This window comes from Pan paniscus, chromosome 3 (genome assembly GCF_029289425.2).
Source record: "Pan paniscus chromosome 3, NHGRI_mPanPan1-v2.0_pri, whole genome shotgun sequence".
Taxonomy (NCBI): domain Eukaryota; kingdom Metazoa; phylum Chordata; class Mammalia; order Primates; family Hominidae; genus Pan; species Pan paniscus.
The window spans coordinates 15999653-16025036 of NC_073252.2; the positions used below are offsets into that span (position 1 = coordinate 15999653).

The 25384-nt window shown below is 42.2% G+C and overlaps 1 protein-coding gene and 1 pseudogene across 4 annotated transcripts in view; one reads left to right on the forward strand and one right to left on the reverse strand.

The window, feature by feature from the left end:
- Positions 1 to 25122, forward strand: part of BST1 (bone marrow stromal cell antigen 1) — a 31457-nt gene extending 6335 nt beyond the window's left edge. For 2 of the 4 annotated variants that reach the window (XM_003826794.5, XM_008952134.6), the window contains exons 3-9: positions 132 to 267; positions 4447 to 4529; positions 7935 to 8011; positions 8357 to 8449; positions 11550 to 11636; positions 15530 to 15589; positions 24082 to 25122. In XM_003826794.5, the coding sequence (XP_003826842.1) occupies positions 132 to 267; positions 4447 to 4529; positions 7935 to 8011; positions 8357 to 8449; positions 11550 to 11636; positions 15530 to 15589; positions 24082 to 24187 (642 nt within the window). In that variant the 3' untranslated portion in view covers positions 24188 to 25122. The remainder of the gene's footprint in view (positions 1 to 131; positions 268 to 4446; positions 4530 to 7934; positions 8012 to 8356; positions 8450 to 11549; positions 11637 to 15529; positions 15590 to 24081) is intronic. The other 2 variants (XM_063603731.1, XM_055111207.2) reach the window with 2 other exon arrangements.
- On the reverse strand, positions 22984 to 23969 carry LOC100973944 (large ribosomal subunit protein uL1-like; annotated as a pseudogene).
- Positions 25123 to 25384: the final 262 nt, after the last annotated feature.

Sequence of the window (25384 nt, forward strand, 5' to 3'; positions counted from 1 at the left end):
CGTTCAGTTGTTGTGCAGCAGGTCAGAGTTGAATGAGAACTGGATTGCCCAACTTGCCTTGATGATATTGTGCCTGAGGAGTCGGTTTTGATTTTGTTTTGTATTTTGATGTTTTGTTTGTCTTTCCTTAGTCCCTGTTCTGGGAAAATAGCCACCTCCTTGTTAACAGCTTTGCAGAAAACACCCGTCGTTTTATGCCCCTGAGCGATGCTCTGTATGGCAGGGTTGCAGATTTCTTGAGCTGGTGTCGACAGGAAAATGACTCTGGTAAGACTTCTGCACAAATCACAGGAGACTTAAGAACTCCTATTTACTATGCATTACCATTTGTGCTAAATGCTTTCATATGCATTTATTTCACTTGATCCTCTCCGAGTCCTCTGAGATAAGTGGCAAGAATAGTTAATAATAACAATACTAGAGAATACTTAACTTTGCAGGTGCCAGTCTAAGCACTCTCTCTCTCTCTCTCTCTCTCTCTCTCTATATATATATATATACACATATATATACACATATATATACATATATATACACACATATATATATACATATCTATATCTATATATACACACATACTCATTTGATGCCCACAACAGCCTCATGGGATCCTATCATAATCCCCATTTTGATAAATGAGGAAACTGAGGCACAGCAAGATTAAGAAATCTGCTCAGGGGGCATAGCTAGTAAGCAGCAGACAGTCTGACTCCAGAGCCCATTTTCTCAATTTTGCACAACTCTGCCTTACTATCCTTATTTGTCCAGAGGGGGAAGCTGAGGCTTAGGGAGGTTAAATGATTGGAAGTGGTAAGGCTGGGTCTCAGTCCTGTCCTGATGGATTCTGAAGCCTGTGCTCTGTAACACCACTCTAGGCCGCCGGCAGATATTTCGAGATCCAAGTCACAAGGAAAGTTAGAGTCACAAGAGCTGGCCTGAATGTTCTGCAAACACTCCTCATTCATCCAACTGTGGTGCTAGGAGCTGGAGACACAGCAGTCCCCATCTTCAGGGAGCTTATAGCCTCATGGGGGATATCAGCTCGAGTGATATGGGCTATAATGCAGGAAAAATGGTGTGCTGAGGAGTAGCAGAGTGAGACACCAGCCTCCACCAGATCATCAGGGAAGCCTCAGAAGGGAGGCTAGCAAGGAAAGGAGGTTAGGGAGTGTTCCCATTATGAAGACTGGAGATCCTTCCTGGGTATCAGAGTTACTTCAAAAGTTAACCTAATATCAGGCCGGGCATGGTGGCTCAGGCTTGTAATCCCAGCACTTTGGGAGGCCGAGGTGGGTGGATCATTTGAGGTCACGAGTTCGAGATTAGCCTGGCCAACATGAAGAAATCCCAACTCTACTAAAAATACAAAAAAATTAGCCAGGTATGGTGGTGCATGCCTGTAATCACAGCTACTCGGGAGGCTGAGGCAGGAGAATCCCTCGAACTCTGGAGAAGGAGGTTGCACTGAGGCGAGATCATACCACTGCACTCCAGCCTGGATGACAGAGTGAGACTCGGCACAAAAAAAAAAAAAAAAAGAGTTAACCTAATATCAGTTCTGTTTATTTCTCCTCCATTCATTTGTCCATCAAACTAAAATTTATAGTGTCTACTATGTGCCAGACCCTCATCTTCTAGACAGTAGGAAAACAGCAGAGAATAAAACATGAAATTAATACCCCATGCTTACATTATAGGAGGGCAGATAAGACAATAAACAGGCAAGTGAAATATATAGACTGCCTTAAGATTATAAGGGCTATGGAGAAAAATAAAACAGGTAATAAGGACAAAAAAGATTGAGGGTGGAGGGCCTGGGAAAGGAAAGTGTTGCATTTTTACCTAGATGCTGAGGGAAAACCTCACTGATAAGCTGATATTTGAACAAGGACCTGAAGGAGATGAGAAAGAGCATTTTCTGATGGGAGAACAGCAATTGCAAAGGCCCTGAGGTGGGAGCGTGTGTGACATATTTAACAGCAAAGAGGACAGTGGGCAAAGAGGAAAGTGTGAGCTATGAGGCTAGAGGAATAAAGGAGGGCCAGGTGGCACAGGATGTTGTGAGGCCTCTGCTTTTCACTGTGAGTGAGACGGGCAGCATTGCAGGTTCCACGTCAAATGGACACAGCCATTCTTTCAATGGAGAACTTCCAGGAAGCTTTTGTTTGATGATGCTGCAGAGGGTGGGGAGAAGGAGGGGAGGAATGTGATGAAAAACACATAAAGAAAGGGAGAGCCTTCCAGAAAACCACCAGTTATTTCTTCTTCACCTCGCTGCCCTTTTCTATCTATGCCCTCCTATCAGGGCTCTTTGTTTCAGAAAGAAGTGAAGTCCAGCAGTTCAGGTCAGCTAAATAACCATATGTGTATGTCATGGAATCCTGTGGGGCCAGCAGCAATGGTGATGGGGTTTTTTATTTATTGACCCAGAAAGAGGCATATTTTTAAGCAAAAAATCAATTTACATAACCCTGTGATTGGTATGAGGCTATTCAAATAAAAACACATATACACAATACATCTATGTAAATAAACACAGAAAAAAGTCAAGAAAATAGCAAAGCCAAACCATTGACAGCAGCTCTTTTTTATTTTATTTATTTATTTATATTTTAAAATCATTATTATTTTTTGAGGCAGCGTCTCACTCTGCCGCCCGGGCTGTAATGCGATGGTGTGATCCTAGCTCATTGCAGCCTTGAACTCCTGTGCTCAAGCGATCCTCTTGCCTCAGCCTCTTAAGTAGCTGGACTACAGGCACACACCACCACACTAGGCTGTTTTTAAAATTATTTTTGTAGACACATGGTCTTGCCATGTTGCCCAGGCTGGTCTTGAACTCCTGACTTCAAATAATCCTCCTGCCTCAGCCTCCCAAAGCACTGGCATTGCAGGCCACTGTACCTGGCCTTGGTGCTTTTTTTAATTTTAATTTTAATTTTAATTTTGATTGACTCAAAAAATTGTATGTATTTATGGCATACAATGTGATGTTTTATACATATATACATTGTGTAATGATCAAATCAGGGTAATTAGCATATCAATCATCTTAAACATTTACTATTTCTTTGTGGTGAGACATTCAAAATCCTCTCTAGTTATTTTGAAATATACAATACACTATTGTTAGCTATGGCCACTCTATTGTGCATTACAGCCCCAGTACTTATTCCTCCTATGTAACTGTAATATTGTTGACCAACCTCTTCCCATCTCCCTTATCCATTCCCCTCTCCAGCCTCTGGTAGCCACTATTCTACCCCCAACTTCTATGAGATCAGCTTTTGAAGATTCCACTTTCAAGTGAGATCATGCAATATTTGTTTTCCTGTACCTGGCTTATTTCACTTGACATAATGTCCTCCAGGTTCATCCATGTTGTTGCAAATGGCTCAATAGTATTCCATTATGCATATATGCCATATTTTCTTTCTTTTTTTTTTTGAAACGGAGTCTCTGTGTGTCACCCAGGCCAGAGTGCAGTGGCACGATCTCAGCTCACTGCAGCATTCGCCCCCCAGGTTCAAGCGATTCTCCTGCCTCAGCCTCCTGAGTAGCTGGTACTACAGATGCGTGCCACCATACCTGGCTAATTTTTGTATTTTTAGTAGAGATGGGGTTTTACCACATTGGCTAGTCTGGTCTTGAACTCCTGACCTCAGGTAATCCACCCGCCTCAGCTTCCTAAAATGCTGAGATTACAGGCGTGAGCCACTGTGCCCAGTCTATTTTATCTATTAATCAGTTGATGGACACAGATTGATTCCACATCTTGGCTATTATGAATAATGCCATTAATAGCAGTTTTTGCTAGGAATATGAGGTCAACTTGTAGATTAGAAATTTTTTTTCTTTATAGAGTATATGGTAAGTACATCCCACATCCCATTGATCTGCTAGGGTCTTTAATCTGTCCTTAAACATTTTAAAATGTAATACATTTTAACATTTTATATATTTTTCAATTGTATAAAATTTCTGTTTCTGGCTAAGCATTATCACTTTCTTAATCCTTTTTTTCCTTGCATTTACTACTAAGATAATGGCTAACAATTTAATTTTTGGAGACGGCTCTTCTCCCAATAAAGCAAAGGTTTTTGTTGTTGTTGTTTGTGGGTTTTTAAACATTGTTGAGAAATAACCCAGCTAATACACTGATGCTCAGTGGTCAGCTAGACTCACTCACTAGCCAGCTATTTAGTTCTCTGCCTTCCTCACATTTGTGATGAGCAAAATGACCAATGTCTTTAGTATCATGGACAAGGTGGTCCCTCACCAGGCTCCTTGTGGATTGAGTGGGAAGAACTGTGGATGTTAAACTTGTACACATTGTACAGAATGGAAGCTAAGTATACGTCATGGAACTGGGATATATTGTAGGTTAATTCTTCTCTTTGATAGATAATCTTTGGAATAAAATGTGTTTGTCTACTTACCCCTTAGGACTCGATTACCAATCCTGCCCTACATCAGAAGACTGTGAAAATAATCCTGTGGATTCCTTTTGGAAAAGGGCATCCATCCAGGTAATGCTGGGATGATATCTGAGTGGTTGAGCATGTGTGGGACCCATAGAGATGGAACATAGTCATTCAGAGTCTGGGCCCCAGGTCATCACTCAACTTCTCTGAGCCTCACTTTCCACTTTTACCACATCATGATTCATGCTCTTTGCTATATAAAGTTGTGAGAATTTAAGGAAATAAAATACTTAATGCAGTGCCTGGCACGGAGAAAACATTCTGTAAATGTTAGCTATACATGAGGGTTTTAATTAGTCATTATTATTTCCATTATGTCCTGGTTATCATTAGTATTTCAAATCAATGATTTTGATTGCTACGTAAAGTGGGGCAACTCCTGCTTTATGGAAGACCCTAGGATGCTGGAGATCAATTTGTGGGGATCAGAAATGTCCACAAGACTAATATTAATGGGAGAGGAACTGATAGGAGATGGAGGATAAGCTGGAGACACAGAAATGGTCCCCTGAAGGTAGGTCTGTTTCCCAGAGAATGATGTCACCAGAGTTGATGACAGCTATCTGTAGCTATAACATGCCAGTGACTACAGCTGACACTCTCTGTCATGAGAATTAGAATAGAGATTACAAATAAAGAGGGTTAAGTTCTTAGTTCAGTGCCTGGCAAAGAGCTGTTGACTATTAAACATTAGCTAGGTTGACCAGGTGGATGTCAGGCCACTTCCACCCACCACCGCCAACCCCCTTTCAGGACTATCCATGTCTTTTTCAGTCCCATCTTCTACCCTAGATCCTCAGGTATCCACTAGGTTGATTGTTAGTCAGGGTGAGAAGGACCTTGGCCAAATCCTCCATGGTGGCTGCAGTTTGGAGCTAAGCAGCGGGTCCCTCCCAGATAAAACATATTCTGTTTATTATTGTGCTCTGCTGCCCACCCCAAGAGAGCACCATTTGCTCCCACTACCTGTAGGTTTCATCTTGAGCACAGACTCCAGTCAGTTGGCAGTGGCTGCCAGGGCCCCTCATTGAGAACTGGGAGGCTACAGAGATGTCATCATCTGAAAGTGGGATCAAACAGTAACTCAGGGGAGATGTCAACATTACATGTAAAGGAACCATGTATTTTACCCAGTGGATCTGCCAGACTTCCAAGAGTGTGCTGCAAACCACCACCTTATACTTCCTCCAATTCTATAATGGAAATCTCATACTAGTGCCCACATTTTTTGAGAACTTGGCATTTGCTGTGTAGTCGAAGCAAGAGGAGAGGTAGTGTGGTATAGTGATGGGAAGCAGATTTGAACTTTAGCAGATAAGTATTCAATAAATGTTAGCAGTCATTATTTTAAATATTTTCATCTCTTTTTTTTTTTTTTTTTTTTTGAGACGGAGTCTCACTCTGTCGATCTTGGCTCACTGCAACCTCTGCCTCCCGAGTTCAAGTGATTCTCCTGCCTCAGCCTCCCGAGTAGCTGGGACTACAGGCGTGTGCCACCATGCCCAGCTAATTTTTGTATTTTCAGTAGAGACAGGGTTTCACCATATTGGCCAGGATGGTCTTGAACTCCTGACCTCATAATCCACCCGCCTCAGCCTCCCAAAGTGCTAGGATTACAGGCGTGAGCCACTGTGCCTGGCCAAATAGTTTCATCTTTATGACAATTCTGTGAGGCAGAGACTTTTAACACCCTTATTTTACAGATAATAAAGTAAGGTACAGAGAGGTCAAGAAGCTTTACTAGGATTATGGAACTGACAAGTAGGGGAGCTAGGATTTGAAACCAGGCAGGCTGGCTTGAGATCAGACTTTCAACCACAACGTTATACAGCCTTATTGCATTGACATACTTTTTATTTTTATTTTTATCTTTTTTTTTGAGACAGAGTCTGTCTCTGTCACCCAGACTGGAGTGCAGTGGTACATTCCCAGCTCACTGCAACCTCCACCTCCTAGGTTCAAGCGATTCTCACACCTCAGCCTCCCGAGTAGCTGGGACTACAGGTGCGTGTCACCATGCCCAACTAATTTTTGCATTTTTAGTTGAGACGGGTTTTTGCCATGTTAGCCAGACTGGTCTCAAACTCCTGACCCCAGGTGATCTGCCCACCTCAGTCTCCCAAATGGCTGAGATTACAGGTGTGAGCCACCGCGCCTGACTCTGCACACATTTTTTTTAAAATATTTTTTTCTTTTTGTCAGTGTAATAGCTGCTCATAATAGTGAATGACACATATAGAAAATATAAATTAATCACCCACATTCCTGCCACCTAAAGGCAACCCATTTAGCATAGTGGTGATCAGGTACTGGCATTTAAGAATTTAACTATGACTGTTAGCACTATTTGGAAGCAATCTAAGACATGGATGACATGGAGTGTATTGTTTGGTATTGAGTATCACTTTGCTAGGGAGTGAATCCAGCCACCTATACGTCAGTGCCACATATTTCACCTCTACACCTCCTTCATTCTAGTATAAACATTTTATGAGGGAAATTACATGCTCCAGTAGTATTCTCAAGTGGAGATTTTGGAATTTCTGTGGACCTGTCTCTCCCTTGGGAATTCCTGGACTTCAGCCCATGTATTTTTCACACAGTAGAGCCCATGCCCCTCAAATGACTGTTGCATTTTGCTTTGAAAGTAAATACTTCCTATGCTATTGCAAATACTTTGTATACAGACTTTTACTAATGGCTGGTTAAGATTTCAGACCCTTAAGTATCATAGTTTACTTACCATTCCCTTGTTGTTGAGTATTTTGTATTAGTTACAATATTTCAGTATTATGAGGAATTGCTGCACTATACATCTTTGTGCACAATGCTCCTGGTAGTCCTTAGTGCTGTTTGCCAAATATTTCTGGCTTGTCTTCTGAGCCCACAGTTTGCACTCCCTGCCTCATGAAATTATTTACATGTGACTTACACTGGCCAATCAGTTGCGAGCGGGAGTGTGACTTTTGGGTGGAAGCCTTTAAGAAGTGGTCTATGATTTGTCACTGTCTCCTCCCTTTCCTGGCAATCAGATATTTTGCAGATGTGTCCCAGAATGAGGACACTTGAAACAAAACCCCAGTGGGCCTGTGATAAACATGTAGTGTGAGCATGATATAAATCATTGTTGTTAAAGCCACTGCAGTTTCGAGGTTCTTTGCTAAGGGAGCACAAGCTAGTTTATTCCAGCTGATAAGATACTGTGTATTTTCTATTATCTTCTTAGGGTAGATTCCCAGACATGGATTACTGAGTCTATGAGGTTTTTGACATTTCAAGGCAATTTGCTTTCCAAAATAAACCAGTTTGCATTTCTACTAAGCCATATGAAATTCCACATTTATCATATCCTTGCCATTATTTAGAACTGACAATTTGTAAAAAATGCACATTTCATAGCAGAAAAATGTCACGTCTTTATTTGCTAAAAATACTTGGTTCTTCTCGTAGTATTCCAAGGATAGTTCTGGGGTGATCCACGTCATGCTGAATGGTTCAGAGCCAACAGGAGCCTATCCCATCAAAGGGTGAGAACACCAGCACATTCAAACACAAGAGAGAATGCCAAAATATTTATTTAATTGTTTTAAATAGAGGCTAAAGAAAAGTATCCTAGTCCCCAATCTCATGCTTGCTTCTGTAAATTCAGGTAAAGCAAAACAGATGAATGACCTGGTGATCAGAGCCATGTCTATAGAGTTAAACCATTAACAGCTGATGAATACAGGAATAAAAAGTAACCTAAAAATAAAAGCTAAAGACGAAAAACTTCTAAAAGCTCTTTATTTTTTTTAAGAAAGGTAATGTGTAAATTAACAACTGAAATGGAAAAGATATCATATTGCTTTAGGGCTTCAAGAAATGTTTCTCAGTTTTTTTGCAGATTATGAAATTCCAAACCTCCAGAAGGAAAAAATTACACAAATTGAGATCTGGGTTATGCATGAAATTGGGGGACCCAATGTGTAAGTTATGGTGATATTGATGATGATAATTGCACAAGTTTGTTTTTCTTGTATATGATATGATAAAATTCGTTTAACATTTTCAGTTTAGGGGAAATGACAGCCTTCTTTGCTTCTAATGGGGTTGGTAGAGAAAGACAAAAGCTTGACTTTCTGGGAATGCCACTAGCCAGTCCCAAGCCCAGAGAGAAAGCCTCCTTTATCCGGGATATTCTTCTCAGCCAGCGAAGACAGTGTTCCTTTCTGAATGACCTTGGTAGCTTTGGATGGGTGAGTTCCTTATGCATTTGTGAGGGTCTAAGCCAGTTTCTCCTTCTGATCATTTGAAATTCAAAAGCCCTCACCACTGGTTCTCAGAATTAACCTAGGGACTCTATAATTAAGACGTCATTCTCAGAGAACAACCAGCTCTTCAACTGGGTCTTGAATAACTGGTTGAGAAAGATTTTATGATCCACATTTTCTGGGAAACCACGAGTTTACATGTAAATGCAAACTTAAACTCATTCTTCTCAGCAGTAAAGAGCACTGCTGGCACAAACTCAAAATAAAAAAGTTAAACTGATTTGGTTTAAAGACAAGCCAACAAGGCCACAGCCTAAATAAAGCTGGACAGCCATGATGGAGCTTCAGAAGCAAGCTGAGGCCTTGTCCTTCAGAACAGTCCCTCCGTGCTACATGGAGGAAGGTATTACTAACCCCGAGGAGTGCAGGTCCCATTGAAAGTGTTTAGGAGAACTTCAGTGAATTCCCTGTGTCCGTGTTGGCCCCCAGGACTTTCTAAGACTCACCATATAAGGGGTTATTTTTCCCGTCTCTTAGGCAATAGATTGTGATAAATTTGCAAACTACTTAATTACGTAAGTTATACCAAGATCTGCATTCCCCTTCTCAGAAGACAAATTATACTTATTTTTGCATGCATGAAAAACGTGTATCGTTGGTCTTATTTTTGTGAGAAGTTGCTCTCTCTAGAAGTTATACTTGCTTGTTGTTTTAATGTATCTATCTTGTTGCCCAGGCTGGAGTGCAGTGGCGAGATGTCAGCTCACTGCAACCTCCGCCTCCCGAGTTCAAGTGATTCTCTTGACTCAACCTCCCGAGTAGCTGGGATTACAGGTGTCCGTTACCACGCCCAGCTGATTTTTTGTATTTTTAGTGGAGGCAAGGTTTCACCATGTTGGCCAGGCTGGTCTTGAATTCCTGACCTCAGGTGATCCACCTGAGGCTTCAGCCTCCCAAAGTACTAGGATTACAGGCATGAGCCACCATGCCCGGCCTTTATAGTTATTTTAACAACACATTCACTTATCTCTGTGTCCAGGTGTCCTGCAGCCTAGATGTCGTTGCTTACTAAAAAGAAATTCTAAGTAGTGAGCCTGGCCCTGAGTAAGGCATTTTCCCGGGTATTGGCAAAGTTCTAAAAAATGATGTTATTCAACACTGTGCTTTCTTCATTCCTATAATGCCTGGAATTCCACTTCTGTAAAAATTTCCAATTGCTCATTTCCTCCCTGTACACTCCCCCTCTATTAATTTTATGGTGGTGAGGCTGTTTACCATCCCATTTCATGTAAACTCAGGGTCCTGCCTGTAATATACCATGCCTAATAACCACAGCTGGTGGTGTTGTGTATCTACCTCTGTTTGCGTTTGTAAATTCTCCCTGCTTAATTGTGACCATTAGTGAAAGTGGGCAAGAATCACTGTTGGTACGAGTGTGGGAAATTGCCACTCTCATACTTTATCAGGGTATAATTTGGCTGTTCCTATAAAAGCCTTAAAATGGATTCAAATCTTTGATGCCAGAAAACCTACTTTCATGAATTTATGCCAAGGGAACAAATAATTAATAATGTGTAGGAAAATGAAGTTCCAATTAGTGACTGGGCTGGTGGCATGGGAGGTAAGAATTTACCAAGACAGTTGTAGGTAAAGAAAGATAGATTTATTAGAGAAAGTATGAAAATATGTTGCAAGGATGCAACTGGCAGGTCAGCAAGAGACGAGCTGACTGCATGGAGACAAAGGCTTACTGGGCATTTTGCAGAATGGTGCTTGTGCTGTGTGCTGAAGAGCACTTGTGCAGTTCTGATAATGCCAAGGTTGCAGTGAGCTAACTTGCCTTTTTCTGTCAGCTGAGCATCTGGTGATAGGTGGGCATGGGAAGGTTGTGAGTTATTTGTGCAGGAAGCCTATGTGTCCTGGACCATGAAGAAGGTAGACTTATAGCTTATCTGCTTTGTCTTTTTGCTTTCCCCTGTTCCTGCCAGCCTGGCTCCTTTTTCCTAATTAGGACTCCACAGCAACAAAGTTTGTTGTAGTGTAAATGGTATCGAAATGAAAGAATCAACCTAGGTCTTCAACAAGAGAGGACGGGTTCCATGAGTTATGGTCTGTTTATGTAAGGGAGGCCATGCTGGAGCTAAAAATAATGGCAGAGAAGTGTGTGTGTGTGTGTGTGTGTGTGTATACACACACACACAGAGACAGGAGCTAAAGCAGACTACAAAACACATTGGATAGCAGAGACCCTTTGCTGTATTTTTAAAATCTTGCAGAAATAAATATATTCTAAAAGACTAGACCTATATACACCAAAATGTTAACAGAGCTATCTCTAGGGGTGTGAGATTTGGGGTAATTTTTAAAAATTTTTGTTTATTTGCATTTTCTAATATTTTAAAATGTGTATGTTTTGGTGGTTACTTAAAACTTCAAATGAATATACTGTAGTGTAGGGTGAACAAATTGGCAGGTAGCATTGTGTCGAGCCCCTGGAGCACATTGCAGATATGTGTCACTGTCTGGGGACAGACTGCACAGGTGGCTGACACCACGCACATGCACTGGCCCTGGCTCTCCCAGTGCTCCTGGCTGCCCAGCTTCAGGCCCGGTGCTGGGGTCCTCAGAGCATCGTCTCCTGGGTTCTGCAGTTTTACCGGAAGCAGCCCTTTTTAACCAGAGACATTCCAGTTTTCTTTCTGAGAGTAGAATATCCAGGAGCACATGGTCAAAAGAAATTATGTTTAACTCAGAAACAACTTCCTCTTCCTCCTCTTATTTGCTTACTTTTTAATTATATATTTTTATGTTTTAGGGAATCCTGCGGGGAAGGCAGCATGAAAGTCCTGGAAAAGAGGCTGAAGGACATGGGGTTCCAGTACAGCTGTATTAATGATTATCGGTAGGTGGCCTATATATCAATGTGCTCTTGTAGAGGTGGTGTATGATTTTGGAGGAGGTGGGCTGCCGAAAGGGTATTGATGGCTCTCAGCTCTGAAGGCCATGGTGTCTTCCGGGTGGCTTCTCGGTGTGGAGGCAAGGAGCACTTTCTGGCCTGAGTTTGGCCAGGGCCCCACCCACTGCTGTCCAGAGTCCATCTTCACGGCACTGGACGTTTAAAGAACACACAGAGCAGCACTTTCTCATTTGCTCATGCCCAGTTCTCTCCTCACTGTGCTTACTGTGCAGTGAGATGCTGGAGTACAGGGACTGAGGTTCCTATGTCTTCGGATCTCTGTGGGATCCCTGTGCATGACAGGTGCTAAGGTGGGAGATTGTTTGAGATATTTACAGATACATCTTGACCACAGACCAATAGGAAAATAATAATAAGTACCACTTGGTGAGCAGCTGTGGGCCAGACACTTTATATATTTATAATCAGGTATCATTTGTGGGCCTTGTTGCTTGGACATTTTTTTTAAAAAAAACTTGGCTCAAGCCCTAAGGTAGTTGCAAGCCATCTCTGGACTCAAACGCCTGCCTCTGGCTCTCTCTGCCCCAGCCCCTAAGACTGTGGACCTGCTGATTCTGCAAGGGGCTGGAATCCAACATTGCAAAAACTGAGTGGTTTTCTTGAACATTTCTGAGTGTTGCTGGGTGGAAATGACGTCAGTGGTCTTTTGTTGCCTAACACCCTTGATTATCCTGCTTCTCTGCCACTCTCTGCCTTCCAGCAGCCCCATGGGCTGGATCATTCTCCCAGCTGAGCAAAGCACCCTAAACATGTGAACCACTCCCTCCCACTCCATGCCTCCTCAAGACAAGGAGCCCCTCAAGGCTGTTCTGTTATCTGTACCTTTTACTCATAAATTATTGCCAATGCTCTCAAAAGTTAGATGTTGTTGATCACCCCCTTTTAAAAACAAAACAAGGCAAATGTCCTTTTCTGGAAATATAATCTATGTACAGAAAAATATACAAACCATGAGTACACAGGTGGATGAAGTTTCCCCCATTTAGTGCATACCTGCAACCAGCCCTCAGACCAATAAACAGAACATACTCAGCATCCCCAGGGGCTCCCATTGGCCTCTTTTGGTCACCACCCCCATAGTAACCACTCTCTAGATTTATAATGCCATTTATTAGTTTTATCTGTCTTTAAGCTTTAAACTCAGTGACAGAGCTGAGTTTTGAACCCAGCTTTGCATGGCCTTAACGCACGCTCTTTCCCTCCTGCTACCAAGCTCTTCCTTCCTTAATCGAAGCTCCAGTAGTACATTTTAAAAAACATTCAATTCTTGGTCGAGTGCAGTGGCTCGTACCTGTAATCCCAGCACTTTGGAAGGCCGAGGCGGGCGGATAACAAGGTCAGGAGTTCGAGACCAGCCTGGCCAACATTGTGAAACCCCATCTCTACTAAAAATACAAAAATTAGCCACGCGTGGTGACTGGTGCCTGTAATCCCAGCTACTCGGGAGGCTGAGGCAGGAGAATCACTTGAGGCGGAGGTTGCAGTGAGCCAGGGTGACAACAGCCTGGGTGACAAGAGCAAGACTCCGTCTCAAAAAAAAAAAAAAATCAGTTCTTAATCCAAAACAGCTCAATAGCCAAGTGCAGTGGCATGCACCTGTAGTTCCAGCTATTTGGGAGGCTGAGGTGGGAGGACTGCTTGAGCCCAGGAGTTCAAGGGAACAGTGAGCTATGATGGTTTCACTGCACTCTAGCCTGGGTGACAGAGCAGGACCTGGTCTCAAAATAAAACAAAGTAAACCCCTAGCCATCGCCCCCTCAAAAACAAGCAAACAAACAACAACAACAAAAAGCTCAATGATGGAGAAAATTGTAGCTAAAAGTTTTGCATTCACAACCACTTTGCTTTGTTTTTATGTCATTGGGCTGAGTTATAATAGCCGGGCCAGAGCCCAGGTCTCCTTGCCCCTCACGGCTGCCCTGGGTCTGGGCTTATGTGCTTCCTCTCTATTGTGTCCCTACCTCAGTCAGCCTCAGGGCTCTTCTCTTCCAGGCCTGACTCAGTAAAGAAATGAGGAAGCTCCCATTTCTTTATTGCCCATAGGCTGTTTCTGTGTTAGTGTCAGGAGCAGAGAGGATATAATGAAAGGTATAAATGGGAAAGTGATGAGGGTTAACATAACAAATCCAACTCCAACCCAGATGTGAGAAACTCCTGCCCCTTACAATTCAGGTGGCATTGCCTTCTGCCCCACATCAGTAGAAAGTTCTCCCTGATGTGCTTGCCCATTTTGGAGGGGGCTTATCTTTTCATGGCCTCCCTTACCTTCTGGTTGGTTTCTGCCAGTACTGTGTTGAATCAGACTCAGTGAAAACTCCATACCTGTTTTTGGGCATAAACAATGACAAATAACTACTTTTATTAAAAATATGTGCATCACATATACACCATGGAATACTATGCAGCCATAAAAAGGATGAGTTCATGTCCTTTGTAGGGACATGGATGAAGCTAGACACAATCATTCTGAGCAAACTATCTCAAGGACAGAAAACCAAACACCGCATGTTCTCACTCACAGGTGGGAACTGAACAATGAGAACCCTTGGACACAGGGTAGGGAACATCACACACTGGGGCCTGTCGTGGGGTAGGGGGATGGGGGAGGGATAGCATTAGGAGACATACCTAATGTAAATGACGAGTTGACGGGTGTGGCACACCGACATGGCATGTGTATACATATGTAACAAACCTGCACGTTGTGCACATGTACCCTAGAACTTGAAGTATAATAATAAAAAATAAAATAAAAATAAAAATATGTGCATCAAGTAGACACTACTGAAAGGTAGCTGAGTCAAGGATAGAAGACATGGCATGCCATAGAGACAACAATAGCACGTTCCTGTTCTTCCATAGTCCCCTGCAGTGATCGTGCCACAGAGATCCTGTCTAGGCTTGCCTCCTACCTAACTCCCCGTGTGCCACCAAGACCTGGCTCCTGTCTTCATTGCTGCTTCCCTTCCCCTCCTGGTGCCTTGGAACTTCACATCTTCTCCCTCTATTGTGCACAGCAAGTTAGCTTTCCTCTCTGATGCCTGAGCATTGGCCATCACCTATGTGGTTCAAGTCCAACCTTCTGCCCAAAGTACTTATCAGGTCATACGTGTTGTACGTGCATACAGAAATGGTTAGAAGCTCAGGCCCTAGAGTCAGCCTGCATAGTTCAAGTTCAGCCCTTCAACTTGCTACTGTGAGAACTTGGGTGGGTTATTGTGGTCAGCTTTCTCAATTGTAAATTGGAGAAGATAAAGCACCTATTCCATTTGGTTGTTATGAGGATTAAATGACATGATCCTTACAAAAGATATAATCAAATGTCTTGGTACATAGGAAGTGCTTGATAAATGCTGGCTAATATTTTTATTTGTTTTACTTTTTCTAGATACAGGGCCTCACTCTGTTATCCAGGCTGGAGTGCAGTGGTGCGATCATAGCTCACTGCAGCCTTGAACTCCTGGGCCTCCTGCCTCAGCCTCCTGGGTAGCTGAGACTATAGGCATGAGCGTCTGCACCCAGATAATTTTTAGATTTTTTTTTTTTTTTTTTTTTTGGTAGAGCCAGGGTCTCACTATGTTGCCCAGGCTGGTCTCAAACTCCTGGTCTCAAGCAGTCCTCCTGCCTCAACCTCCCAAAGTGCTGGGATTACAGGTGTAAGCCACCGTGCTGGGCCACTAATATTTTTAGAGGAAATAGTTTGTGTATTATTTGAGGTCAGAGACTACTGTATCTCTAGGACTTTTCAGGCAAGCCATTATTGTTTGATGGATGAAAGTTATTTAAATAATCCCTTAAATATTATTTTCTTTCTGTAGACCAGTGAAGCTCTTACAGTGCGTGGACCACAGCACCCATCCTGACTGTGTCTTAAAGTCGTAAGTAAATGTCTTAACCCAAATCGTTCTTTCTGAAGATAACCATCTCCTTTCAGAAGTTTTCAGTTCACAAACATGAACATATTATCAGAGGCAGATGTAAGTGTGCTCATTGGATTCTGGTTTGGCCTTATTTTTATTTATATGTATCTGTCTTAGTTTTTGTACAAGAAGCAATCACGCTACACATAACGTCCTGCTGTGAGTTTTCTTCACTTGCTGGTGCAATGGGGCCACCCTTTAAAGTTTGTTCATACTTCTGTCCTAGTCCGTTAGTGGCTGTAGAGCAATCTGTAGGATGGTCACACTACCTTTTTTTTTGGGAGGCCTGGGGCAGAGTCTCGCTCTATCGCCCAGGCTGGAGTGCAGTGGCGCAATCTCGGCTCACTGCAAGCTCCACCTTCTGAGTTCACACCATTCTCCTGCCTCAGCCTCCCGAGTAGCTGGGACTACAGGGGCCTGCCACCACGCGCGGCTAATTTTTTTGTATTTTTTGTAGAGACGGGGTTTCACCGTGTTAGCCAGGATGGTCTCGATCTCCTGACCTTGTGATCCGCCTTCCTTGGCCTCCTAAAGGGCTGGGATTACAGGCGTAAGCCACCACGCCTGGCCCACACCACCTTTTATGTAATCCTTTCTGAGTCATGGGCTGGCTTGGTTGTATGTTGTTATAGTAGTTGTTTTGCTATTATAAACAATGCTGAAATATAATCCTTGATTATATACTTTAAGCTGTTGTGCAAGTATTTGTGTAGGATAGATTCCCAGAAATTGAGTTGCTGAGTCAAAGAATGTGTGTGTATTTTAAATTTTGGTATGTTCTGAGAAATTTTGATATGTTTCAAAAAGGCTGTGCCAGCATACACTTCCACCACCAGTATATGCTAGGAGTGCCCGTTCTCCACTCCTCCACACTATGTATTTTCTATATCCATATCTGTATTGTGCCTGTACCTATAGCCTATCATTTTAGCCCATCTTAGGGGTAAAACATAGTGCATTATTGTCATTTCAGTTTGTGTGGGCAGGAAGATTTGTGATCCCTCCACTTGAATTCTTTTCCGAAATCTATTTACTAACATCATACTTATCCTGACAATCCAACTCAAGTGTTCTTTGCTCTGTGAGGCTTTCCTCATTCTCCACGTTGATTGAGGAACTCCCTTCTCTTTGCTTCCAAGGACTTTGTACACAACCTGATGACAGCGCTTTACTCTTCCTAGCCCTGCTATCGTTCATTCTGTACCATCTGCCTGCCTCACTCTGCCTTCCTCTTTGTGTTTCTCGTAGTATTTTTCATTACAGTTGCACATAGTGGGTGCACCATCTATGCCTGTAGGATCCGTTCTTCCATCTACAAGGGAAGAGAACTAATCAGAGTGCACAGCAACTATATGCTAGGCATTTGCTGTGTGCACTACATAAAATAGTATGTTTATCTGAATAACCAGTACATTAAAGAGAGTCAGGCTTGGTGTGGTGGCTCATGCCTGTAATCCCAGCACTTTGGGAGGCTGAGGCGGGTGGATCACCTGAGGTCAGGAGTTCGAGACCGGCCTGACCAACATGGTGAAACCCCATCTCTACTAAATACAAAACATTAGCCAGGAGTGGTGGTGCGTGCCTGTAACCCCAGCTACTTGGGAGGCTGAGGCAGGAGAATCACTTGAACCCAGTAGGCAGAGGTTGCAGTGAGCCGAGATTGCACCAGTGCACTCCAGCCTGGTCAACAAGTGTGAAACTCCATCTCAAAAAATAAAATAAAATAAGAGAGAGAGAGAGAGAGAGCACATGCACTGGTGAGCTGGCTTGTCATCCCTATATAGTTCTTCTTCTCTTTTTCATTTAGTAATAGAACCCTTGAATTTTAGATGGTTCATGGCTATCAAGAATAATGATCCTAGCCTCTCTACCCACTGTGGCCAAGTGACATGTGCAATTTCTGGGTTTAGCACTTGAAAGGAAGGGACTTACATTCCCTTTCTCCTTTTATGCTGGCTGGTATATGGGCCCACAAGATGTGGAGGTGAGCGTCTTCAACTGGGCGTGGCAGAGTAACACAGCAAAAGGAAGCTGGGTGCCTCTGTACCATGGCATCACTCTACCAGCCCTGGAGAGTTACTGAGAGAGAAATAAACATCTATCTTCTCTAAGCCACTGTCATTTAGACAGAAGCCAGACTTTTATTTGATCCAATGTGGGTAGGTTCATATTCTCCCTTCAGAAGCAAAGAAACTGTGGCTCAGAGAAGTTTATGAAGGACTCACCCAAGACCACCCAGCTAGTGCAGGCAGAACCAGGATCTGAAGGAGTCTGAGAACTGTCAAAATTCACTCTGGCAGATGTCTTGCTCTTTGGGCTGGAAATTAGGACAACAGACCCATCATCTCCAGCATGTATTCTAGGAGCCAACATCCCAGGGTTCGGTGATGGATTTAAGTCCTCTCCTCATTCTTTAATGCTATTCGTTCCCTGTGAATTTGGCATGCATCGTTTCTGAGTCCTTTCACAGGAGGTAAAGGATAGCCTGTGAACCTGGGTCTTTCCTTTCCTCACCTGAAAATGAAGTCCACCCTCATGTCGCTGCTGCTCAAAAACCTTCAAAGTTACCTACTACCAAGTTCAGACTTCTAGTCCCATCTTCCAGGTTCATCATACTGTTTCCAGACACGTCACCCACAGCTTCTCATCTGGAATTTTTATTTCAAGGCTAGTTTTGATCCACTTCCCATAAGATATCATATGCTTTCCTGCTCATCAGCCTGTGGAAACACCGTTTTGGCAGTAGTAAGCACTCTGTTCTTACTGAGTTAGTCAGATGATCTGAAATTGTCAGTTTTCTTATCTACAAAGCCTCCAAAAAACTTTTAAAGTTTTTTTTTTTTTTTTTTTTTTTTTTTTTTGTAGAGATGAGGTCTCACTATATTGCCCATGCTGGCAAGTTCATTCTTTAGCGCCTCCCACCTGTCAGAACATGAGCTCCAGGAGGTCAGGGACTTTGACCTGTTTTGTTCACTGATGATGGTATTCTAAGGACCTAAAACAGAACTTGCAACTCGGTAGACACTTAGGAATGAATGAATGGATGAATAGATGAATGAACGAATGAATGATTGGATTCTATCCTGGAAAGGCATAGATTTAAGAAGAACGATGTTCAAAGGTACTGGGCCGCCAGAAGGAATGACAAATGCTCTACAACAGCTTCAGAGAAGTGCCCAGAGGCTGCATATGCATAAGGTCTACATTTTGATTGCAAGAAAAAGAATCCTTCTGTGGCTCACTTATGTGGAAAAGGGGGAATAAAGTTGTTGCAAAGATTAGTGGTATAGACTTTCTAAGGAGCCTGGAACCTCATAAGGCTTGGATAGGGAAGTGTCTGTGGTGTTAGAATTACTTAGGTTTGTATGGTTTTACTCTTTGTCTCATTAATCAGACTGTCAACCTATACAGAAACAGACCATGTAAAATTCCTTGTTGTAAAACCCACTGCACCCTACACCACCATTCCTGAAATGGGCAAATGGTGCCATCCTAGCACCAGTGCCTTGGGTTAGCTCCCCTGCTGCAGGAAGAATAAGGAGAACGAGGGTAGCTCTTCTCACTTTTCCTCGGTTTTTTTTTTTTTTTTTTTGAGATGGAGTCTCGCTCTGTTGCCCAGGCTGGAGTGCAGTGGCGTGATCTCGGCTCACTGCACCCTCCGCCTCCTGGGTTCAAGCAATTCCCCTGCTTCAGCCTCTCGAGTTTTCCTCAGTATTTCTGAGCACTTTGCAGTGTCAGGCTTCCAGCTGGCACTCTGGAGTCATCATCTCATTTTACTCCAACCACATTCCTAGAAGGAAGACAGTTTGATTGTCATCAATGATGCTGAGGTTCAGAAGGATTAAGTGATCACTTAATGTTACTCAGAGGCCGAAGCAAAATAGAGGTTTGTCTGTGTGTAAAGTTCTCATTCTTCCTACCACACCACACTGCCTTAAAATGTCTCTGGGTCTCACACCACAGCACGTAAATAAGGGGTTTGCAGTTCCTGACCTGTTCTTCCCTGTGTGTGGGCATTCTTTCAGTGACTGTTGGTAGACATTTTTGACAATTCTGGCTGATTCCTTTGAATGTCAAGGATAAAACTCTCTTTCACTCTGCCAAGTTTTTCACCAACTTTCATCACCCTGGCAGGAATTTTTCTAATCTATTTTTTAAACATTCTAGCTGTGAATAGTCATAGATAATTTACAAAAGAGAAACCACAAATAGCAAATATACAAAATTATTTAATCACTCTAATAATAATGGAATACAAATTCAACAAGGTATCATTTTCACCTAAACTTTCTTGGCATACATTAAAACATAGCAGAAAAATGTTTTAGAGATGTTATTCAATGCTTGATGTCACTGTAAATTGATAAGTGCTTTGGGAAAACAATTTGACAATATGTGTCAAGAATTAGAAAAATATCACAGTCTTTGACCTAGGTCACACTTTAGGGTACTTTTGGTGCCCTATTCCAAAGAAGTGATTTGAAATGCACATACAGCCTATATGGTCAAATATGTTCTCCAGAGCATTCTTTATAATACTGAAATACTGGGAACTGGACTCAAATATCCACTGACAAGTAAATAGTTACATCAAAGGGTACACTTACTGGAGGGAGTAGAATATAGCCCTTAAAGACAATGGTAGGATAATCATACAGCAAGCAGAAGACCCCATGAATAATCCAAGGGGAAAAAACCAACCTTAGCGCTTATAGGTTATAATATTGGCCAAAAATTCAGTAGACTTTTAATCTGCAGGATTGGTGATGATATGAGAAAACAGACATATAGTACTGGAATGAGGACTCAGTGTGGCACTAAGGGCCAAAGGCAAACATCAGATCTCTTAACTTAGCTGGAAGTCTCTATCCTAAATGCCCCAGGCCACAGAGACAGGATTACTCATCTCTACTTGTTTAGGAATAGTGGGGTAAAGGGCTTTTAATCTGCAAAGGTTTCAAATGAAATAAACAACTGTTGATGTAAATCCACCCATTTTATTAATAGTTTTGTGGTAAATTTAGGGACAATCTGTATGTTTTGGTATTTAATTATTGGCAATATTTTAGAGAATGTAGCATATAAGAACAGCTGTTGGATTAAATCTGTGATGCCAGTATATGGGTTACTATTAAGTAACTAATTCTTTTTCTTTTTTCTTTTTCTTTTTTTTTTTTTTTTTGGAGACAAGTTCTCGCTCTGTCACCCAGGCATGGAGTGCAGTGGTGTGATCATGGCATACTGTAACCTCAACCTCCTGGGTTCAAGTGATCCTCCTGCCTCATCCTTTCAAGTGGCTGAGACTAGAGGAGCAAGCCAGCACTACTGGAAAATTTTCTTTTCCCTTCCTTCCTTCCTTTTTTTTTTTTTTTTTTGATGGAGTCTCGCTCTGTCACCCAGGCTAGAGTTCAGTGGCTTGATCTTGGCTCATCACTGCAGCCTCCACCTCCTGGGCTCAAGTGATTCTCCTGCCTCAGCCTGCCAAGTAGCTGGGACCACAGGTGTGAGCCACCACGCCTGGCTGATTTTTGTATTTTTAGTGGAGATGAAGTTTTACCATGTTGGCCAGGCTGGTCTCAAACTCCTGACTTCAGGCGATCCTCCTGCCTTGGCCTCCCAAAGTGCTGGGATTATAGGTGTGAACCACCATGCTCAGCCAAGTAACTGATTTTAGGCTTGGGATTTTTAGTAGGAAGTTATAAGAGAATTTTACTAAGTTTTGAACCAGTATTGGAATTTGTAAAAGAATTAAGATTAAATTTTATACATTTGTTAGGTTTACTACAATCAAGTAATTGAGAAAGTTTTGCTAATTTAAAGTCATTTAAAATATTTTTTAAAAAAGATGTAATATTTTAATATTTAAGTTGAAAATAACCTGAAGCCTTGCCCAGTGGCTCATGCCTGTAACTGTAGCACTTTGGGAGTTCAGTGTGGGAGGATCACTTGAGCCCAGGCATTCAAGACCAGCCTAGGCAACATGGCGAGACCCCGCCTCTACAAGCAAACAAACAAAAAATTGGCTGGGTATGTTGGTGTGCACCTATGGTCCCAGCTACTCAGGAGTCTGAGGCAGGAGGATTCTCTAAACCCGGGAAGGTCAATGCTTCAGTGATCTGTAGTCACGCCACTGCACTCCAGCCTGGGTGACAGAATGAGACCCTGTCTCAAAGAATAATAATAATAATAATAACTTAACCTGAAATAACTTGAGTTTAAAACATCACAGGAATTAAGTAAGTGTGACACATCCTTAAGAGTTATTGTCAGAGTTCACCAGGTTTTTAAATAGAACAATGTGATTTATAAATTAAATAAAAGGGCATGGGAAAATTAGGCTTTTGAGTGTATAAATGTAATAACAAGAATCAATTTTAAAAATCAAAGTAACTGCAAATAGTGCAGTTACCCCCTCAAGTATAGTCTCACGTTGACAAGAAAAGGTTTTTAAGCTACAAAGTGACAAACCAATGCACAGAACATGAACAGAGACATGTAAACCAGAAGAAAGCAAAACAGCATGTTTCTATTTGTGCATGATAATGGATGTAAGTGATAGAAATAGGTCTGAGAAAGTAAACTCCAAGCACCTAACTGTGGGTTCCTTCTAGGCAAAGGAATAGGAACTGGAAAAAGATGAAGGGAGGCTGTCATTATTAGTGTATCTAATTATGTGTTATTTTATTTTTTAAAAAAGTAAAGAAAAATGTAACCTTATGTTAATTAGTTAATTATTTGAAAGCAAAAGTAATTTTAAATTTTGAGTGAATCGAGTCTGGGACATTAACTGCATCACAGGTGCAATTGTAGAAAATGTCCGGTAGGTGGAGCACTAATACAAACCTGTGGGTCAGATTTCTTTAGCAAAAAAGAGAGGACCAGCATTCAAATGGAGTCAGGAACTTTTAAGGACAGGGCCACTAGTCCAGAGCCATGGGATATATTTCCAAGCCAACATTAGATGGTTTCATAATTTTAAAAATTCATCTTTTAGTTGGTTTAAAAGAATTCAGTAATTTCTGTTTTTACAAACCCAGTGGCCAGATACTGTTTACTATGAATAGGGTCCATATTTTGGGCAGGCCCTCTGTTGATGTCTTCATGTCAGGACAGGTTTTTCTTCACCACTTAAACTCTGATAATGTAATAGCCATCAGTAGGGAACCTGCCTAACACTGTGTTCCATCCATACAATAAGAATTCATCCACAAGGAAGAATGAATTAACTCCCTGTGTACCAATAAGGAAGCATGTTCAAAACATGACGTTAGGTGAAGAACGCACGTTGCAGATTCCATTTGTGCTTAGATAAAAGGATATCTAAAGACATCTAAGGATGATTTGCAGGGCAGCAGCAGGTCCTGTTGTCTAGAGAAGCTTTTTGCTCAGGAAACAATGTCTTGAGATGGTATTTCAATGACGTGTGTGCTCAGGATTGCAGAAATAGGAATTAGTTCTGTTGAGCAGGTTTAGCATGCATGTGTGCATTGCATTCCTGGAAACAGAACTCAAACTATCAAAGTTGGTTTTCTATGGAAAGTGCAAATGGAGAGACTAAGAGACTTTTACTTTCCACTTTATAACTTCCTATATACTATGTGCATTTCTCCACGGTGTGCAAAATTTGCTTTTTTTTTTTTTTTTTTTACTGGTAGCAGTAGAATTTATTCAAATGTGCCTTAATATAGGCCCTGGGGCTTGCCTATGGTGCTCTCGATATATAAGGCCCAGATATTCTGCCAGTTTTTCTGCCAGTTTTTCTTGAGCAATGTCACCAAGAAATGGCAGGCAGGTGAATGTTACACACAAGCTCATTGTCTGTCCTTTTCACGTGGCCAACAGCCACAGCCAGACATAACACCTTCTTTATGTGGAAATTGATCTTGGACTTCATCTCATCCACTTTGGCCACCATGTTTTCCTTGTGTGTGAGCAGGGAGGGGCAATTTCCTGCCTTATTTAGGACTGGGCCGAGGATTCGTGGGATCTGCTTGATCAGAGACTCTGAGGCCAAAAATGCATCATACTCTTGGCCAGTTTCTTGACCAGTTTCTTATTCTTGTTGAGTTTTTTCAGTACCTCGTTTTCCATGTGGTGGAAATCCACAGGCTTGGCCTTCTCACAGTGCTGCTGGTTACCCAGGACACACATGGAGGGGCGGGGAGTGGACTTAAGCCTGATGGTGCCCGAGAAGCGCTTGTCCTTCTGGGGAGTCATAGTTCTTGAAGCTGATCTGCAACTCCACCGTCTCCAGAAACTTGGGGTGCTTGCGCTGGTTTTGGTGCAGGACTTCGCGCACCGCCTCCTACGGGGTGTCACGGGAGACTTTGCTGCTCATGGCTTCTCGCTCCGCGCTAACCAGAAAAGAGACTAATACTGCACATATATTTTTGAGTGTAGATTCCATACACCAATACTGACACTTTCTCTATTTCCTTGTTAATTTGCAGGGCAGCAGCCGCTACTCAAAGAAAAGCCCCAAGTCTTTATACAGAACAAAGTGCGGGTCTTATCATTCCCCTCCTTCTGGTCCTGGCTTCCGGGACTCAACTGTAACTGGAAACTGTGTTGCTCTAACCCTCCTCCAGCCCTGCAGCCTCCCCTTGCAGTCATCATTCGTGTTCTGTGTATACCAAATGATTCTGTTATCTAAAGAAGCTTTTTGCTGGGAAAACGATGTCCTGAAAATGGTATTTCAATGAGGCATATGTTCAGGATTTCAGAAACAAGAAATTAGTTCTATTTAGCAGGTTAAAAAATGCTGCATTAGAATTAAAGCAAGTTATTTTCTTATTTGTATAATGACACAAAGCATTGGGAGTCAGACTGCTTGCATATTATCAAACATTTTTAGAGAATTCTAATAAAGCTGTATTTTACATAATCTATATTTTCCTATATCTCCAGCAGCACGGACACTGCATGCTTGTTGATTGCTTAAGACATAGGTATACTATATAAATGTATGCATATATGGTCTGCAAAGTTTTCATTTATTTGGTATAAAGATGTTCAGTTAACGGTTCCTTTTTGTTTTGAGAGACAGAGTTTCGCTCCTTTGCCCAGGCTGGAGTGAAGTGGGGAGATCTCAGCTCACTGCAACCTCCGCTTCCAGGATTCAAGCGATTCTCCTGCCTCAGCCTTCCGAGTAGATGGGATTGCAGGTGCCTGCCACCATGTCCAGCTAATTTTTGTATTTTTAGTAGAGATGGGGTTTCACCATGTTGGCCAGGCTAGTCTCGAATTCCTGACCTCAGGTGATCCACCCACCTCAGCCTCCCAAAGTGCTAGGATTACAGGCGTGAGCCACCACATCCAGCCATAATAGTTACTTATAATGAGGGAAAAACCCAAAATATCCAGTAATATTTACATATTTACTGAAACTGTTTGGAACATGTATTAGTTTGTTCTTGCATTGCTATAAAGAACTGCCCGAGACTGGGTAATTTACAAAAATAAAAATAAAGAAGAGGTTTAATTGACTCACAGTTCTGTGTCCGGAATTGGTTCCTTCCTCTGGGTTCTTGGTCTCACTGACTTCAAGAATGAAGCCGTGGACTTTTGCAGTGAGTGTTACAGCTCTTAAAGATCGTGTGTTCAGAGTTTGTTCCTTCAGATGTGTCTGGAGTTTCTTCCTTCTGGTGGGTTCGTTGTCTCGCTGACTTCAAGAATGAGACTGCGGACCTTGGCGGCAAGTGTTACAGCTTTTAAAGGCAGTGCGGACCCAAAGAGTGAGCAGCAGCAAGATTT